Source organism: Rhinoderma darwinii, chromosome 6 (genome assembly GCF_050947455.1).
Source record: "Rhinoderma darwinii isolate aRhiDar2 chromosome 6, aRhiDar2.hap1, whole genome shotgun sequence".
Taxonomy (NCBI): domain Eukaryota; kingdom Metazoa; phylum Chordata; class Amphibia; order Anura; family Rhinodermatidae; genus Rhinoderma; species Rhinoderma darwinii.
The window spans coordinates 101,793,286-101,815,227 of NC_134692.1; the positions used below are offsets into that span (position 1 = coordinate 101,793,286).

Sequence of the window (21,942 nt, forward strand, 5' to 3'; positions counted from 1 at the left end):
AAAAAGACTGTTTTTTGTCTTGTTTTCCCGAAATAGCACCGCTCTTGTCCATGGGCTCTGCCTGGTATTGCAGTTTAGCCACATTTACTTGAATCAACACATGAATATAAGTGGTGCTGTTTCTGGAAAAAAGCAAACTGTTCTTATCGAATCCTGGACAACCCCTTTAACTGGTTCCCGACCGCTGGCTGTATTTTTACGGCCAGCGGTCAGGGTCCTTAATACCCGAGCCATAGACTTTTTACGGCTCGGGTTTTAACTTGCTGCCCGCGCAATCGGGCAGCTGAATGTCGGGTTTCCGACTGTCAGTGACTGCCAGGGACCCTGAGGAGAGGATAGAGGCAGCTTTCGTTGCTTCTATCTTCTCCGATGTCTTTTTACACAGCGCTCAATGAACGCTGTGTATAGGAATAGAGGCAGCGTCCGCGCCTCTGTCTCTATTCCTCCCGGTGATCATGTGACTGGTCACATGATCGCCAGGTGCCGTTACTGACAGACTGCTGCTGGGTCTTACTAGACCCAGCACAGCCCTATTAGTGACAATCGTCACTATGAGAGGGCTGATTTCCCCTGTAACTGGGGCTGCTGTGCAACTCCAGTTACAGTGGAAAAGCATGGTGTAAAAGAAAGAAAAAAAATATATAATGTTCCCCACAGGTCTTTTTTGACCTTTGAGGGACAGACCATAGTAATAAAAAAATAGTAAAGTGCAAAAAAATAAATAAATAATAAATACACATAAAATACCCACCCCAGAAAAATGTTCCCCCCGGCCAATCATTGTTGTAACGCTAGCGCTGACCCAATTACCCTAATATAGACATGTAATATATTAAAATTTAGGGAAGACAATGACGATCACAAATAAAAGGTCTATTTTAGGGTAAAACTATGTTATTACCAAAAAAAATAGCTGAAACGTAAAAAAGCTTATTTTTTTTACTATTATTTTCAAACTTTATGAATAAAAATTCAAAAATAGCAAAAAAGGTGTTTCTAAAAACATGATAAAAAAAGAAACCTGCATTGTCTACGGAAAAAACGTTGCAAAAATCACGTCGTTAGCCCAACAAATAAAAAAGTTGTAGCCATTTAACTAACACGTGATAAATGGCTAAACGGTGTCTGGTCCTGAAGGCGCAAAATAGCCCGGTCCTGAACTGGTTAAAGATCTACCAAAGCAAAGGCAGTTCTCTCTGCAATGAACCAAATACTGCAACCCCACAGCATATATTAGGGCTCAATGACCAATTGAAACACATATTAGAAAGTTTCAACACCTCTTGTCCTCTGTTAAGTGAGATTCGTGTACTGTGCCCTAAAAAACTTATTTAAATGTTAAATACAAGTGTAATATTTTCATGTCTTCCATTAACGCTAGAAGTCTTCTACAATGTTTGCAGAATTTGTCATGCTCCTTCATATCAAATGTATCAACATTAAAAGGAAACTCCTGATACACAGAGTAATTATAATTGTAATAATTTTTTTAGTTTCTTGGATTCCTAATTAATATTTTTTCATGCTCTGCATTTATTAGGCTGAAGAAGTTTGTGCCATGCCTTGTAAAAGAAGCTGCAGTCAGTGGGTGACTACTCTATATCATCAGCTTTAGTAGTATGTACCCCCTCAAGTGGGTACCGCAGGGGAGGAGATGCGCTATTGATAAGAATTCTAATGGAGTTGTCCAAATGAAACAAATATACATGAGCTCACCAAATAAACCAGATTTAAAGCAACAATCCAAGGTCCATTTTTGACACTCTTTTGCCTCGGTATATGTGTGTGGAAATTGATAATCTTGTTGTTCTCAATTGTAGTTTACCTGCTTATAGTTTATTATGCTGTCCTTGCTATAATGGCAATTAGTTATCCATACACTGGGGACTTTGTGCATTTTTATAGCAGTAGCTGGTCTTAACAAGAAGAGCTGTAATGTAAAGCATGGAGGAGCCTGTCTAAACTTCTGATGAGATGGGGGTGGCTTTTACATTACCTCAGCATTCAGTTAGACATTGCAGCAAAGCTGCAGTCACTGATCAAAAGTGTAACCGAGTAAAGCTAGAGATCAGCCAACACTGTGGAAAATAAATAGCAGATTTGACCCATAGGTAGTGACTTACATCTCATTTTTATTTCACAACTGGACATCTGCTACAGGCTCGTATCCAGGGGCAGATTGAAATCAGCATCTCTATCTTGAGAGAGGTCATAAGTCAGGAGAAACGTCAAGTCAGTGAAAAGCACATAAAAGCTATTATTCTCAGTCCCCTACTGGCTTTCTGCAATTACATAAAGAGAAAATCTAAGAACATTATATGAACACATAATTTATGCAACATTAACTGTTTATAGTGATTGAAAAAAGGTGGAATGCTGACTCCCTTTTATTAGTTGGCTATTAGTGGACAAATCACTTGGCTATCTATCTATCTATCTATCTATCTATCTATCTATCTATCTATCTATCTATCTATCTATCTATCTATCTATCTACAATACATCTATCTATCTATCTATCTATCTATCTATCTATCTATCTATCCCATATCTATCTATCTATCTATCTATCTATCTATCTATCTATCTATCTATCTATCTATCTATCTATCTATCTATCTATCTATCTATCTATCTATCTATCTATCTATCTACAATACATCTATCTATCTATCCCATATCTATCTATCTATCTATCTATCTATCTATCTATCTATCTATCTATCTATCTATCTATCTATCTATCTATCTCATATCTATCTATCTATCTATCTATCTATCTATCTATCTATCTATCTATCTATCTATCTATCTATCTATCTATCTATCTATCTACAATACATCTATCTATCTATCCCATATCTATCTATCTATCTATCTATCTATCTATCTATCTATCTATCTATCTATCTATCTATCTATCTATCTATCTATCTATCTATCTATCTATCTATCTATCTATATATCTATCTCATATCTATCTCTCTCTATCTATTTATCTTGTATCTATCTATCTATCTATCTATCTATCTATCTATCTATCTATCTATCTATCTATCTATCTATCTATCTATCTATCTATCTATCTATCTCTCTATATATTTATCTCGTATCTATCTATCTATCTCCTATCTATCTATCTATCTATCTATCTATCTATCTATCTATCTATCTATCTATCTATCTATCTATCTATCTATCTATCTATCTATCTTTCTATCTATCTATCTATCTATCTATCTATCTATCTATCTATCTATCTATCTATCTATCTATCTATCTATCTATCATCAAATCTTTGAGCTGCTGACTAGTTAATATATCTGTCTATATTTTTAGTACCTATGCACGTTTTCCTTACTTATTTGTGGACATTTGTCTTTTCACTGTTGGTCAATTATGCATATATGTGTGTAGCTTATCCCCGTCTAGCTAGATTTGTTTTTTGATTTATTGTTAAGTAAACATTTATTGATGTTGACATGATCATATAATTGGTTGCTTTTAGACCTAGGGCAGAGATCAAAGAGTTTCCTTTCTTTTTATACATTAATCCAAATTATTATAAAACCCCAGAGGTATTAATAGATCCAGCATTGGGGACATAATGATAATATTCATGATAACTTTTATAATACAATAATACGTTTGGATACAGTGTATTTCAAGGATCTGAGATATACAGTACATTTGAAGTATGTCAATCTATGCGGGGTTATGGCCTTGTCTGTTACATTACATTAGAAGGTGGACGCATTTTGTAGCTCCAAGAGTCACAGATCCTGATACATTAGATGCACCCAGCATTTATGTATAGCAGATGTATGCAATTTATACTGAAATTCCTGAGAATTGCATACAGAAAGACAAAATGAAGTGGTTACATGGAACTTTCTATTCACATAATCTAGCAGTTATAGTGATACCAGCAAGCACACAGACACACACATGACACTGATGTCCAGTGCCTGGCTGATAAATACACCTGATCTGTGGAGAACACAATCTTAGATTCTTTCCCCCCTCTGTGTTGTACAAGTACATGGTAACTAGACTGTTATTAGTAATAGTTATAGAAGTGGTGGTAGTATTAGCGCTATATATTTACTGATGTGAATGGTGACAATCTCTCTGCCAAATAGGTTGGCGCTATTTAATTAACAATAAATAGACATTTCAATGTATAAGTGGCGACACACAGACACATTTTGGGTTAATATGTTGGCTCTGTATACCCTAAATACTCTATTAGTTCTAGTATTACCACAAATAATATTTCAAATATCACTACTACTTGTTAGAATTTTAAAAAGAGGTTCAACACCCAGATTTAATTGATGAGAAATGTGAATTTTTCGATAGAGTGAGAGGTGGGTAAGGCATGGTGGTCCAGAACCCTTTTACTCAGCCCTGTCTCACTTGAAACTTACTGGATGCTCGGGAAAAACTGATATTCATTTGCAGCCTTTTATATGGGATTGTTAGTTATCTAGCAACCAACGATCAGGTTTTGATCTCAGTGGCTCCCTACGCTCATTACATTCTTGTGCAATTATCATGAAACACCACCACACCTCTGCACTGTCACTGCTGTCCTCTTATGCGGCAGAACACCCCCTACCCTATTGTCCAGGTGCAACTGCAGCCACTTTACCCCCTACAGCTACGACACTGCAACGGTGTGTCAATATGGTTGTTCTATGGGGCGGTGTGAATTATTACACATGGGGTCTCGTGCAGATATATATATATGTATATTGTAAACAAATACATCTTTGAATAGTTTATTTTCTGCTATATACTGTACTTTGCTATTCCCTTAGGGCTACATTATCTCCAGCTCTCTACAATCTGCACTACTCACACAATATTATTATACAGAAGAATATTGCACACAAGTCACAATGCTGTGAAGATGTTTGCACCTGAGTTCTTCTCCGGCAGAGCTACAAATAATTTGCACGGCCTTGAAAATGCACAAACATCTTGGCTTCCTATTTATTTACACATATATTGATTGCTAACATTCATTTGCCTCACAATATCTAACGACACATAGTCAAGAGTTTTCCCAAGGTATAGGCTAGCAGATTTGTAAAAATACCATTGTCAAGAATGCACGATCATTTCATCTTTTCCTGGGCATTAACAAGGTCTTTTTTTGATTCCGATCATTTCTACATCTGCAATAAGAGCTCTAGGTTGGATTTGTGTATGAATTCATTATTCATTTATAGTACACATGTCAAATTGAAACAAAATCAACAAAGTATGCGTATGTACAGTATCTATGTCTGTGTGTGTGTTTGTTTGTCTGAGTGTGTATGTGTGCATGTGTTTCTGTATGTGTGCTAATTGTGCGATTTTTGGATGCATGGTGCAAGGGTGTATGAGTATGGGAATCTGTAGGTATGTGTGTATTTTTGTACGTGTGTGTGCATCTGTGAATATATGTGTGGTGTAAGAGTGTATGAGTGTGCATTAGTGTGTGAGTATCTGTGGGTGTATAATGTGAGAGTGTATGATTGTATACATGTTGGTGTCTTAGTATTTGTAATATTTATGCTTGTGTGTGATGTGAGGGTATATGAATGGTGTACAAATTTTATATTAGTTATGCATGTGTGTGATGTGAGTGTGTATTAGTGTGTATCCGTGTGTGTGTGTGTGTGTGTGTGTATGTATGTGTGTGTGTGTGTGTGTTATTTGTGTATGTGTGTGATGTTAGGATGTATCAGTGTATATCTGTGGGTGCATGTGTCTCTATCATTTGTATTTGTGTGTGATGTAAGGGTGTATCAGTGTGTATCTTTGGGTGCATATGTTTCATGTGTGTGTGTGCATGTCCATCAGTGTGTATCTGTGGGTGAATGTGTTTCTATTACTTGGATATGTGCAGTGAGATGATGTATAAGTGCCTACGAATATATGTGGGTATGTGTGTATTATTTGTGCATGTGATGTGAGGGTGTATCAGAGGGTATATGTGTGTATGTGTGTAATATTTGTATATGTGCAATGTGAGGGTGTGACAGTATGTTTCTGTGGGTGCATGTGCTTCTATTACGTGTGTATTGTTTGTATGTGTGTGTGTGATGTGAGGGTGTGTGAGGGTATATATGTGTGTATGTGTTTCTTTCCTTGTGTATATGTGTCATGTGAGGGTTTATCAGTGTGTATATGTGTGTGTATTATTTGGGTGTATGTGGGATGTTAGGGTGTATCTGTGGGTGTTTGTGTTTCTATTACTTTTCATGAGTGTAATGTGAGGATGTTTGAGTGTATTTATGTGTATTTACAGTATGTGTGTATTATTTGTGCACGTGTGTGATGTGAGGGTGCATCAGCGGGTATATGTGTGTAATATTTGTATATGTGTGCAATGTGAGGGTGTGACAGTATGTATCTGTGTGTGCATGTGCTTCTTTTACATGTGTATGTGTATATTGTTTGTGTATGCGTGTGATGTGAGGATGTGTGAGTGTGTATATGGGTGTATGTGTTTCTTTCCTTGTGTATATGTGTCATGTGAGGGTTTATCAGTGTGTGTATATATGTGTGTATTATTTGGATGTACGTGGGATGGTAGGGTATATCTGTGGGTGTTTGTGTTTCTATTACCTTTATATGTGTGATGTGAGGATGTTTGAGTGTGTTAATGTGTATTTACAGTATGTGTGCATTATTTGTGTATGTGTGTGATGTGAGGGTGTATCAGAGTGTATATGTGTGTAATATTTGTGTATGTGTGCAATGTGAGGGTGTAACAGTATGTATCTGTGGGTGCATGTGCTTCTATTACTTGTGTATGTGTGTATTGTTTGTGTATGGGTGTGTGTGTGTGTGTGTGTGTGAGTGTGTTATATGTGTGTGTATAATTTTTATGTGTGTGATTTACCGGTGTTTTAGTGTGTATCTGTGGGTGTATATATTTGATTGACTGTGTATGTGTGTGATATAAGGGTGTATGCCACTGTGTCTGTACTATGTATGTGTGTCATGTGTGTTGTGGTGTCCATTTACTTACTTCTTAAATTCCACTTCTACAGAAACCTTATGTTAATGAGTTAATTTAACTTTTAATAATATTGTAATCCTAGTAATGACTTTCAGCGGAGCTCAGACTTTACCGGATTCTAGAAGATTCTGCAGTAAACATAATACGGACATATGATAACACATACAAGATATACACAAGTAATCCCTCAAAGTATAACGTGTAAATCTTCTCCGCAATGACACCTAAAGGAAGTAATACTTTGATCGGCAAGTCACATTCTATTTTATTACATAAAGGTTAACTAGCCCTCCTAATGAACAATTATTACTCTATAAAACAAAGAAAAAGGCTGTGCAATAGTGGAATATTAATATGAAGCATAGGAAATTCTATTCAGGGGGGAAAATAGTACATATTAAATAATAAAAGCCAAATTTCATTTTAAAATGGAGCCTGATAGACTAATCTCCTTTAATAGACGGAATATAATACCAATTTCGATTCTAATTGTAGGTGAAGATGCTCTCTAAGCCTTTTCTCCATTAAAAAAAAAAAACAAAAAAAAAAAACCAAGTCTTCTGGAGCCGGGAGGATCGTAGTGAATTGTTAACTTTCCACTCGCTACAAGAGGAATGGGAGAATCTTATCAGAAAAGATTCATGTAAAATGTCAGCAATCTGTGTGTAGGCTTTAATAAGGATATAAGATGGGTGGCATGGGCTGGCATGGGCTGACTAGGATACCATCTCCAATGTATCTGTGTAGTCGGCTTGTGGTGTAGATTAGAGGGGAAAAAAGGGAAACCATTATTTGCTGCTGACTCTGCTGACCAACAGCATTGCAAAAGAAATTCTAATAGACAGTGGGTCCCAGCTGGGCAGTGACATTAATTGCCTAAATCTCACGGTTGTCTGTGATGCAGCTTTCCCATTCAATCTCTTGCTCTCTCTCTCTCTCTCTCCTTCTCACTCGATCTCTCTCTATTTCTCTCCACCCTCCCTGGGGATTTTAAAAATGCAGTATTTGAATTTTGGTGAGTGGTAAAGCCTCTGCCCTAGGACCCATTTGACAAATGAGAAGCCGTGCAGCATCAACACCAGCCGCCTGAGCCTCAGTGAGTCAATCTCTCTGCTAGTCAGCAAGCTCCTGTTGGGAAGCGCCGAGCTCCCTCTCTCCGCCATCACTGAGGAACTTCCACTGACTCTTCATTAGGCTGCAGGCTTTGCTTAAATCCCTCGTTTTTGTATTTCTATCCACTTTAAGCGGTTTCAGTTTTAATTTGCCTAGTTGCCTTAGCTGACGAATGAACTGACGTTTCCAGCAGCAGGACAGCAAAAGGGGGAGAAAAAAAAAAAAAGGACTTTTTTTTTTGGTAACTTTAAGTAACCCCAGATACAAGACCATTTAAAAGCTGCTGACAAGACAGGACAAGCGCGCTTGCATGCTAGCAGCCCCTTCACTCGTTCTACGCCGACTCCAGAGCAACACCATGCAGCATCCTCTGACGGGTGCGACCTGCGTGGCACTGCCGAATGTGGGCATGTGTCCACAGCTCTCTTGTGCCTTGACTTTTATGTACTTGCAGCAGGTAAGTTTCTCCTTGCTTTGCTCTCTTCACATTGCTGTTGCTTGTAGATGAACTTTAGCATTATTTGGCTGCAGGTTTACATCTAGATATTCTGCATTTAACCTTATTTACCGAGTGTAAGCAGGGCTATTAGTGGCAGACTGGCATAGGTGACTGGCAGTACAATGTCTTAGGTTGTGAGGTAAAACGTGAAGCTCAGCAGCTCCCGGCACACACACCGCATGCTCCTATCTGGGAATCGTGTATTCAGCCCAGAAAACAGAACCTGGACATTAAACGGTAACATTGTGGACTCTGCTTCATACTGCCGGACAATAATCCGTGCTGGTCTGTAATCCGTGCTGGTCTGTAATCCGTGCTGGTCTATCTGTCCATGACTTGCTGCAGTCCTAGACCAGCGTTTGCTTAGCGGCTTTCTATAAAATACTAGCCAGCGATATTTTAATGAGATGTAAATGTCTCCTTTGTGAACCTGGAAAGCTCCGTGTTAAAGATAATAACCCACTAAAAGGGAAAGCATGCATGTCCCTGCAAACACGAGGCTGCCTTCCTCTGGCACTCAAAGAGTTAACGCATAGGAATTAAGCATTGCACCAGTGTATTAAGTGGAGAAAGTGCGATCTTCTGCCTGATTCTGCTTCATAGGATTGCGGAAGAAATGCCTTGATATTTATCTCAGAAGGTGTCTATTTTCTAATCTCTCAGTCTGGACTGTATTCATTTCCTCACCTGTGACTTTAGTCCTCACAATGACGATCTTTGTGCTGCATAATCATAAATGATCCTTTTTTACTGTTATTAAATGGTAATGACTGTAAAGGGGCTGCTGTGCACATGTAGTATATGGAGAAAGCCACATTAATAGACATCAATAGACATCTACATCATGCAGATGCGATGTATAGCAATCCAGATGGAGCTGTCCCATACACCAATAGATCCACACTCACATTCAAACTTTATCTATATACTGCTTGTGCATGTTTACATACAGAGGGACAGACATACATGTGTCTGTATATAATGTGCTGCAACATTGTCTTTGCTGCATTAATGGGGTGCAGTGATGTCACCACTCAACTGTATTCTATATTATCATTTAGATCAAAGTACATTAAGGAATTATTACAGGCAAGTGTTTACTGTATTTCTATTTATGTGAATTTTATTAGTTTTGTTTTTTAAACTTGGCTTTGTATCATGTGCCCCAGTGTAAAGTCTCCCAGCAGTCATTCCTTGTATATTACCTGTACCAGCCCATGCAGTCATATTAATATCCTGGCCAGCGCAGAGTGTGACGCATACATGTTGTTCTAGTAAAAGGGCCACACATTTTATTTGGTTATTCTTCATGAAATAATGATGGATTTCCTCTATAATAGGCTGGTATTGCTGTGGTTCACCTGCTGTCCTGATATGGCATGCATTTCTTGCCTATGCAGAAGGGCAAGCCAGTAAACCACCAGACATGTAGCTCTTTCTCTGCTGCCCTATGGGCTTTGTTGTCACTTTAGTATATTATAATATATGCATATTAAAAGATTTATGTGTACATAGATTGTGACGGTGATTTGGGAACCTCAATGGGAGTTCATGTTTTTGCATTCCCACTTCGAATTTGCATTTGATAAATGCTGAATACATCAACTTTCAAGGATTGTCTTTTTAATGACCTCCTTCCCAGTAACTGGCTGTCCTTTTACTTTAAATAAATCTTTCATAGATCTAATCTTCACCACAACTTTTTAATTATTTTTATTATTATTATTTATTTATTTTTGTACACTATCTTTGCTCAATGTTTGGTCAAAGTCTTGCTATTTTATTTGAACTGCTTTTTTTGTTTTTTTTATTCTTTTTTTCTATATTCAGTAATACCCTTTAAACAGTAAAACATGTTTTGAGGTGAGAGGTCAGTAGGATCTTACAAAGGGTTGGGAGATTTACATAGCTGCAATTGTGTTTTAATGCAATCATTCCACTCCATCTGCAGCTCCTATATAGCCACATAACTACTGCAGGTAAGGTGCAAAATGTCTTTAAATGTTTCCTGAATTTAATAATCTGAGTTTAAAAAAAATCAGATAAACACCAAGTAGTGGTGTATTATTGTATTGTTTAAGTTCTAGGGAAAAAAACACATAAGCATTCACAATTTTGCTGGACCTGATGTGCACTTTGTGCTTAATCCATTGCTTGACTCAGTGGCACCAGTAGTGACTGATACAAATTTCATTATATCAGTAACTTGTCTGATTGAATATAGGTTTGATGTGTAACCAAGCAGGATATACGCAATTCATTGACTCATTTTCCCCTATGTAATATACAAGCAGTCTGTATATAGCGATAAGGGATATATACTATTACAATATGCAATAAAAACGCACCAATATTTACTGCCACTAACAACAAATGCAGCGTAAATGTTATATTTGTCCTGAATATTTTAGCGGATACTTTTCGCCTTTGCCAGTAGTTTTTAACAGTTGCTTGCATTATTTATAAACCAGGAAAATGCATGCAGATGTCAACAGGCTGCTGCTATACGCTTTATTGTTACACATAATACCACATACAGCACAATAGGAGGTGAAAAATATCTTTATGGATGACAAGTTTGATGAAACAGAACTAAATGTGACCAAGAAATGACTACAGTAAAAACCCTTTTATTTGGTTTAAGGCTAAGGCTTTTTTCTTAATGTAAATTATTCAGAGGACTTCTGGTGAGTAGGTATTATGGAAATAGATGACTTTATTGTCAACCTTTTTTTTTTTTCTTTGCTACCGCTCCAATTCTAGTTTCGTAAGGAATTGTCAGTTTCTGCATTATACACAACATAATTCTTTATTAAAAAAAAAATATAAATTACACACACAAAAGTACAAAGAGCCACTATGAGTATAATATTCTGATTTATATTTACCAAGGACAATTCCATGTTGTTGTGTAACTCTTTTCACTATCAGGTATAGTTCTGCTTTCAAAAGAATGTCAGCTTTTAAAACCACAAAAGCAGTGAATGTATAAGATATGGTTAGTTGCATGATACCCGGCTACTGTATGTGGTGTGTGCTCTTCTTTTTGTGTTGGAGACATGGAACTGCACAATGCTTACATCCATACAACTTACACAGCTTTACAACACAATATTATACATCCATGCACTGTACACATGCAACGCGGTAATACATTTCCATCCATGTATTTTACAGATACATACTATATATATCCATGCATTGTACACATGCATTCAAAAACACACAACCTTGTACTGTACACATCCATATAATAATATACATCTATGCACTGTACACATCCAAACAATAATAAACATTCATGTCCTTTACACATGCATACAAAAATACACATACATACATTAATACATCCGTGCAGTATGCATTCATGCATTGTACACATGTATACAGTAATACACATCCATGCACTATACACATCCCACAATAATAAACATCCATGCACTATACACATCCCTACAATAAACGTTCATGCATTGTACACATCTACCAGATGCATTCATGCATTGTACACATGTATACAATAATACACATCCATACGATAATACATATCCATGCACTTTAAGGATCCATACGATAATACACATACATACGATAATACATATCCATGCACTTTAAGGATCCATACGATAATACACATACATATAAACGTACATTAACACATCCGTGCAGTATGCATTCATGCATTGTACACATGTATACAGTAATACACATCCATGCACTATACACATCCCACAATAATACTCATCCATACACTATACACATCCCACAATAATACTCATCTATGCACTATACACATCCCACAATAATACTCATCCATGCACTATACACATCCCACAATAATACTCATCCATGCACTATACACATCCCTACAATAAACACAAATGCATTGTACACATCTACCGTATGCATTCATTGTACACATGTATGCAATAATACACATCCATGCCTTTTATACATCCATAAGAAAATACACATCAAGGCATTGTACACATCCATACAATACACATACATGCATCATGTACATCCATACAACATAAACATCTATACAATTTTACTCATCTATACAATAATACACATTCATAAAATATATGCATCTACACAATAATAAGCATCCATACAATAATGTGCATCTATACACTGTACACTTCAATACAATAATACACATCTATACACTACACATCCATTCAATAATACACATCCGTACACTGTACACATCCATACAGCACATACATGCATACAATATACCTATTTATACAATATACATTCATAACACACAACGCACAATAATAACAATAAAAACAATATTAATACAGAAAAATAGACATTCAAATACTGTAAACAATAATACACATCCATACGCTACACATCCATACAATAATACACATCCATGCATTATACACATCCATACTCTACGCATCCATACAATAATATGCATCCAAACAATACCACACATCCTTACCATCTACACATTGAAACATGTTACACATCTATACACTGTACACATTGATACAATGCTACACATCTGTACACATTGATACAATGCTATACATCCATACACTGTACACATTGAAACAATGCTACACATCCATACACTGTACACATTGAAACAATACTACACATCCATACACTGTACACATTGATACAATGCTACACATCCATACACTGTACACATTGAAACAATACTACACATCCATACACTGCACACATTGATACAATACTACACATCCATACACTGTACACATTGATACAATACTACACATCCATACATGTACACATTGATACAATACTACACATTCATACAACACACACATCTTTACAATACTACACATCCATACACTGTACACATTGATACAATACTACACATCTTTACAATACTACACATCCATACACTGTACACATTGATACAATACTACACATTCATACACTGTACACATTGATACAATACTACACATTCATACAACACACACATCTTTACAATACTATACATCCATACACTGTACAAATTGATACAATACTACACATCCATACACTGTACACATTGATACAATACTACACATCCATACATGTACACATTGATACAATACTACACATTCATACAACACACACATCTTTACAATACTACACATCCATACACTGTACACATTGATACAATACTACACATTCATACAACACACACATCTTTACAATACTACACATCCATACACTGTACACATTGATACAATACTACACATCCATACAACGCACACATCTTTACAATAATACACATCTATACACTATACACGACGATACTATGATACATGTACACATTCCTAAGACTGCACGCTATAAATTGGTTATAGTCTGATGGGATTGGCTATAGCTAATAGTAACTCATCCATTTCATGTAAAGTTCTACATATACTTAAAATTGTCAGCCTTTTGCATGGGAAGTTAAAACTTAACAGAAATGAATTTTATAATTTAACTCTTTGGGCTGCGTTATCTGTACATTATTTTAACTGTCCAACATTTATCACTCAAAGCATCATACAGTGCAGTAGCGGTAGCTGCAGTCCTATGTAAAATCACAGATAACTTGTGTCAAATGCCATCTGTACTATAGATGAAAAGGCGCTATTCACTATAAGTCATTTTTCTAGTTTGCATCCTAGTGGGAACAATTTTGCAATAGGAAAACATATCCTGGCTTATTACAGTTGTGAAAGTATTAAAAAATATATATTCAATTAAATACAAATATTAGTATATACAGTTCATGTATCAGTAGTGTTTTCATATGTGTAATATATATAATACTTTATGAATTACCAAAGAACTATGTATGTGTCCCATACCTGACACTAGCAGAGCATGAACGCGGCTCCGTTTTAAAGCGATCACCTCACTTGAAGAAACATTTGTCAGTATAAAATGTTGTCATTTGACGTATCCTGGTCATTACTAGAGGGGTATGGCCTGCAAAATATTACCTTGTAGGTCCAAACTTTGAAGCATTGCGTTCATGAGACACCTTACAATAATGTATAGCATTGTAGGTTTACTTTGATGTAAATGCTATATATAACATTTATGAGATTTTTATTTGCTGTGTATGTTTGTGTGTATCTGTGTTCCATGTATGTGTGTATGATTGTACGTATCTGTGTACATATTGTTTAGCTTCTTTTAATAGTATTTTATGCATGTGCATTCCTGGCTAAGCTTTTACACATATATCACATTTGACATGATTTTTCTTTGCTGTGTACATTTGTGTTCTTTTTATATATTTTATACATGCATATCCTTGGTTAGTTGCATACACATGTATAACATTTCGTTTGCTGGGTATGTCTGTGTTTCCGTGTTTGTGTCTCTGCGTGTTTATCTTATTATTATTTTTTTATATTTCAAACATTTACATTCTTCGCTAAGTTCACATACAAAGTTGTATTTTTTGCTTCTGTATATTATAAAATAACCCCCCCACACACCATGTGCTCTGCTATTTAGAAAAAAAAAAGTAATGTTAAAGCCGCTACAAGTGTTAAAAACAAAAGAAAATGTTTACATGCAGCAATAGCTACCTTTTTTGTACATAAAACCCATTGTGCATCATAGTAGTAATACCTTATAAAATGCATTCTATTTACTCACAAGAGAACAGCGTTTTGTTACAGGTTGCTCTAAACATCAATTTTAACTAGTGGTCAAATTGCCATCTGTTCAAGTACACTACAATAAGTTATCTTACAGTGGGCCATGCCCTTGTCAATGTGCTCAAAATGTTAATTTGTGTTCCTCACTTAATGATGATGTATGGGGTTTACTTTTCAAAATGAAGTCATCCCTAATCTGGGAATAATTTAGCTAAAATGGAGACATTGCTCAAGGTGGACAACCCTAGATCGAAAGCAATTGAACTAAAACTTCTGGATCAACTTTTTTTTAATTAGAAAGTAGCCTGCAGTAGATCATTAATGGCGGCTGTGAGTGGTCATTCTTAAGTGCTTAAACAGTAGAAAATTGGCATTTGTGAAGTGCTGGGCTTGCAGGAAAAGGTATCAGCTGTGCAGGCCGATGGCCCTAAGGAAATGAAGAGTAGTAGAGCTGTTAACCATGTTCTTTAAATAGTGCGCAATAAGTCAATCAGCATCTTCAATAAGTTAATTTGCTGTCCAGTGATTGGTTGTCTTTGCTGCTACATAAGTAAAGACAGAAATGTGAATTATTTAGTTTAGATTTTTACTGTAAAGCACACTATTTAGTATAGTAATAGAATTAACAAGATACATAGACATTGTTTATTTCAGATCAGTATATAATATAATTTGGATTGTGCAACTACAGTAATTCATGTTTATTTACAGTCTTTGACCATATGTATATTGTACAGGGTGTACTCGGAGGTAAAATGTATCCTGTTTATATCCTAAACTCAGAGAGGTAACCTGTATCATTGTAAAGCTACACTGCATCCTTTCTAAGCTGCGGCTTGTCAGAATGCAAAAAGATCTGTCATATGATGATACGTAACAATTTAGAGCTATGTTTCTAGAAGAGACTTGTGTCGCAGGAACATAATCACTGCGGCAATTCACCTAAAATGTGAACCCATATGTTGGATAGAGCTTACTCTGCAATGGACTGTAGCAGTCTATAGTAGAAGTACTGCATGTGTTATCTGCACTGCAGTCTAATAATGCTGCAGGCAGATTGTTCTACACTGCTTCTTGTCATTGCAATTCCCAGTTCATAGGGATGCTGCCTGGAATCTCAGCAGTGACGTGTGAAATGGGAAAAACCCCATCCCTCCCCCCAGCAATTGTGATCTCATGCAGCAGAAATTGCAACTCCAAATAGGGTTTGCGGAAAACAAGACCGTCATCTTGGTGGTAGACACTTGCCCTAAGCTTGAACTGGAGAGTAGCTCAATAGATCATGCTGTGATAACTGGATGTGATTACATAACCATGTCTGATAATATAAGCTGCACATTCAGAGGTATTGGCGGAGAAGAGCCTTAGCTGCTCTTTTGATAGAGTTCAGGAATACACTGGCATATTATGCTGAACATTGTATCGAAGAATAGCAATTAAAAACACATAATACATATACAGACGGGTGAGCATTCAAGCATAGTGGAAATAATGTTCAATGTCACAAAGCATCACTCAGCAAAGATAAGACAGAACAGTAGATAAATAAATAGATATTTGGGAGTGAGAGGTAAAGAGAGGTAAAGAGAGGAAGAGAGAGGGATGAGATAGATGTAATAGATAGATAAGTAAGGAAGGAGCACAGCGACAGCACATGGCTGCAAATCCACAAGAACAGCGACTCCATGTTCCTTCAATGTATATAACAAAAATCAGGCAGCACTTCAAAAGTAAGGTAGAAAAAAAAATCCAACTTCCTTCATTTACCTATAAGGGCACATTCAGACGTGGCGGAATTGCTGTTGAATTCCGCTGCGGACAGTCCGCAGTGGAATTCTGCAGCAGCCGTTTTTTACATTTGTTTCTATACATTTTTAGGAAACTTAGTTCAGACGTTGCGGAAAATAACTGTGCGGAATTTAGGCTGCGTTGCATAATTTCCCCTCCGCAGCATGCTCATCATGTTGCGGAGAAGCAGCGGAATTTCCCTGCGGATTTCAGCATTTGCAATGCAAAAACCGAAATCTGCAGCAAGTCTGCTGTGATATTGGCAACATCTGTCAAATATGAAAATGTTGCTGTAAATTCGCAAATAATCTACAGCAACATTTTCAGCGAAAAAATTCCGCCACGTCTGAACATGGCCTAAAACATGCATGGATAGAAAAAGAGAGGCAAAGAGATGGATAGAGAAATAAACAACAGGGAGCTGGTTAACAGAGGGAAAGATATATGATGAATGATGCGAGCTACAGAGATATGAGAAAAAAACTGAGAGGGAGAGAGAAGGTGAGAGAGAAAGAGATATATATGTAGAGTAAAAGAAGCAGAGAAAGATGATTGATAGATATGACATAGATAGATATGACATTGAAAGATAGAATAACTATATTTTAATAATTAAGAATATTGCTTAAATTAAAATCTATTACACAAAATCTGTATAGCTGGAGTCTGTTATTTGCATTGGACATTATACATCCACAGTGCGACGCTCACATGAGAAATGTCAGCGCTTTGCCTACTTGAGTGAAAAGGAGCCCACATTACCACTAATGCTCGTTTGCCATCTGTTTTCCGTACAGCTGGGTCTTGACTGATTGTCCAGGGCAGAGAGTAGATGTTTTTGTTTTGTTTTCTGATTAATGTAACTGCCATACAGTAGATGATGTGACAGAGAAAGCAACTGCTCTATATTCACTAACACACAAGCCCATTGTCTGACAAATTATTCTTTTTAAATGTGCAACATAGTGTTCTGCAGATTGTGACTCCACGCTTGTATTTTCACCAGAGGGGGCAGTGTGCTGATCATGAAAAGTATCTCTACTTAGAAGAACGTATAGTCTATGTGTGACTGCAGCATCTGGACTTACCTTAAATAACATTAGAGGGATATCCATGAGTGTTTTGTTTTTGCTTTAATTATATCCATTCATTTTAGTCTGGTTAGGTCTTTGTTTTACATTTCACACTAATAATATACAATACTTTATTAAGCTGCAAGTGTTCCGGCAGAAACACATCGGCGCACAAAAATAAAATTCTAATTTTATATGTAATGCTGACAGTTGAAATTTGGAAGCCAAGTGCTAATCTCAGGGACTGTGACTTCAGGAGGGGAAGGTACTTCTGGTTTATATAAGCATATCTATATAGCAACCTGTACGGATCTTCATAAACATCAAATATGTGTCCATATAGACTTCTACGGGAATGTGCATACTGTATACAAACATATACAGCATAGTCTTGCAACTTAATACACACAATACAACTAGAAAGTTATAGCTGAAGACCGGCCCTAGTCTGCTGCTTTTTAAATGCAACATCATTTATTAAATAATTTTTTGTGAGGATTAGAATTTTCAAGTGTTTCCTGTACAATAGATTATTCAATGTCATTAAAGATTGATTGTTAGTTCATTTACATTCATTACCTGAAGTCTATGGCATTATATAGGTCCTTTTACACGGGCAGATATTCTGCCCATTAAACGAGCGACATGCAGTATTTTGATCGGTGCTGATTTGCTCAATCCAGCAATGATTGCAAGCATTGGGGATGAACATTAATACTATCTCTTGTCCCTATACAGTTTGCATGTTGTTGGCAGCACATCCCTTGTTTACGTGGGGAGATGTGCTGCCAACTAACAACCATTTTTCTGGCCACATAAAAGCTCCGATCAGCCAAGGAACAAGCATTTTTTCGTTCATCAGCTGAGTGCTGCCCTGTTTACACATTGCAGTGATCAGAAATGAGTGTTGGAACGAACGCTAGTTCGCCCAATCATTGGCTCATATAAAAAGGCCTTTACTAAACCTTTTATATGCCTCAGATTCCATACAGGGACTTACAGAGGTTTTTATAGGACCTGACAGATCAAAAATGATGCTGTGTTCTATCGGATGCCGAATAATAGAGCTATTCCCTCTAGAATCAAGGACGTAGCTATAGATAGCAGTTGCACCCTGGCCCCAGGGACCCTCTGAGAGATAAGAAGACACTAGTATAATAAATGGCATATATTAAGTTGGGGTCCTGTTACTGATTTTGCATCAGGGTCCAGGATCTTTTAGTTACGCCTCGGCTTAGAAGCATTGCTTTTACTGGAGAATACCTCAGTAATATGGTGCTGTACAGAGCAGTATACAGCATGCCTAAAGACATCTAGAAATATATATATATTTTTTGTCTACTACTGATATATGTCACTAGAAATGTAAAGACTGTCGTATAGTGACTGCATGGAGAATGAATTTCATCCTAGAGATTTGTGATCTGTATGGTAAGTACTGTAAATACATGAATGGCTTGAGTGAATAAAGGCAACTCTATTGTACTTACAGTATTACCTTCGGTGATTTAGGTCTGTGGAATAAACCTTTTGTCCCAGTTCTAGAAATGCTTGTTGAAGTCCAGTAGGCCAGGAAAATTAGAAGCCCTTCACACTACAGGACACTTTGTAAGGCTGGTTTCACATGGCCAAAATATTGCCACATTTTAGAATTACAACTGGATCCCATGATTCTGGGCTAATAGGATTACACGGGAACCTAAGTTTGGTTTAGTATAGCCACAGGGGCATCTAAAAATGTCCGGAAAAGTTAGATTTTGAGGACCGGGCCCTAACACTGTCACTTTTATTTCCCGTACTTACTAGTGTCATCCTAATACAGATGTGCCTTGTTGCACTCCGTGTGTATGTTTTGTCTATTATGATCACATTATTCAGGCTGCACTTTCCATATTGTGAGAATTGCTGAAATATGGAAGGAAATATTCCAGTTTGTAGCGTTTACCTGTCCTAATTGTTTTCTGGCTGACTGTATGAACGCTTGGTTTGTGAAGCAATAGCTATATACAGCAGTGTGCTCATTGTAATGCAGTGCATAGAGCTGTGATATTTTTATATTCTTCAATATAAGTGGCTTTATTGTATTATTTACCAAGCAAAGATAAAGTTGTTTTCTTTTTCCTCCTCACACGGCGAGCTTTATTTTATTACATGTATTTTTGTTTGCCACATAATGTACACAAAGAAAATCTATTGTGCTGTCTCTGTCTTAAGCTTTGGTAAAATCCTGCAGGCTTTGAGGTGGAGAAAAGAAAAAAAGAAGTGACAATGGTTTTCTGCAACAGAGTATATCACTTTGCATTAAGAGCCGTAATGACATTAGCGAGAGCTGAAGCTGAACCTTTCCATATGAAAAGATCCCTAAAGGTCTGCAGTCTTTTCAAGGCACTGGTGAAATTGATTTATCAGTTTGAAATTGAAGTATTTAATGCATTGGATTCTCTTGAGGAAATTATGCCATTCCTCTGCTAGCATCTCTCATTTACCTCCTGACTAGACCAATGCACAATCATTTTACTTCTTTTGCATTATATTCCCTTTCCTGGCACCGCTGTAAACTTAATTAGACAAAAACTAGACTTATGAGCTGAGAGAAAGGACTATTAATATTATGCGGCATTGAGGTTCAGCGTCAGTGTATTTCTTAATTTGTGCTAGGATAAAAAAAACAATTGGATCATCTGAAATAATCCACAGGACGTCATTTGAATCCTACAACACATAGGTTTCCGCTTCGGAGTACAGTACAACAGTACGCTCGATGGCATTGCTCTTGAAAAAAAAAATACCTTACCACTAATAGAGGAGCTAAAACAGCAAATACCTTATCAGTGTAAGGCTTACTTTACACATCGTTTCTTTGAATCATTTATTTTGGTTAAAAAAATTATATAAAAACAGTTTTTTTTTAATGGTACATGCATTTTTTTAAGGCAATTTCTATGGTCTTCCTTCCAAAATACTCCCTTTAAAGTGTAGATAAACGTTTGACAAACTTCTGACATGTCATAGTGACATGTCAGAAGTTTGGATTGGTGGGGGTCCAAGCATGGAGACCCCCACCAATCGCTAGAACGAAGCATCTGAAGCGTTCATGTGAGCGCTCAGCCGCTTCGTGTCTGTTCAGCTTTTTCCGGAAAGCCGAGTACGGGCTCATAGACTTTCTATTGAGTCCGTACACCGATACATTTATTTCTGTAAACAGCCGAACAGACATGAAGAGGCTGAGCGCTCACACGAACACTTCAACTGCTTCGTTCTAGTGATTGGTGGGGGTCTCAGTGCTCGGACCCCCACCAATCCAAACTTCTGACATGTCACTATGACATGTCAGAAGTTTGTCAAACGTTTAGCTACACTTTAAGTACCTGCATTTTCACATTGTAAATCATGTGATTTCAAGATTCCTGTTTGCAACACATGATTTATTTTGAAAAAACGGCACAAAAAACGCGACACACATTGACACATGCATTTTAATGATCAGGCAAACAAACAATGGAGGACTACGGTAGAAAAACGCCAAACCAACCTCTTGCTGTGATTGTAAAAAAACACCAGTGTGTTTAATATTTCCTTATTCACTTACAGCTAATATCTGGCTACAGCGTTTTTTGACAAGGAAAAAAGCAGCACAAGAAAAGTGGCATTACTCCTAAAAATGATGTGTGTGAAGTCACTTTAAAGTGCAAAGATAGAAGATGAGGGGATCAGGTTGTAATAGTTTATTGCTCATAGTTAGAATATGAAATGTATATTTGAGTGTTAGTGAATAGTGAACCTCGTATCCACTTTCAATGCACATAAAACAGA

The 21,942-nt window shown here is 36.8% G+C and overlaps 1 protein-coding gene across 4 annotated transcripts in view; it reads left to right on the forward strand.

The window, feature by feature from the left end:
- Window positions 1-7,899: 7,899 nt before the first annotated feature.
- Window positions 7,900-21,942, forward strand: part of RBFOX1 (RNA binding fox-1 homolog 1) — a 602,126-nt gene continuing 588,083 nt past the window's right edge. Inside the window, exon 1 of one of the 4 annotated variants that reach the window (XM_075830075.1) lies at window positions 7,900-8,588. In XM_075830075.1, the coding sequence (XP_075686190.1) occupies window positions 8,442-8,588 (147 nt within the window). In that variant the 5' untranslated portion in view covers window positions 7,900-8,441. The remainder of the gene's footprint in view (window positions 8,589-21,942) is intronic. The other 3 variants (XM_075830077.1, XM_075830076.1, XM_075830074.1) reach the window with 3 other exon arrangements.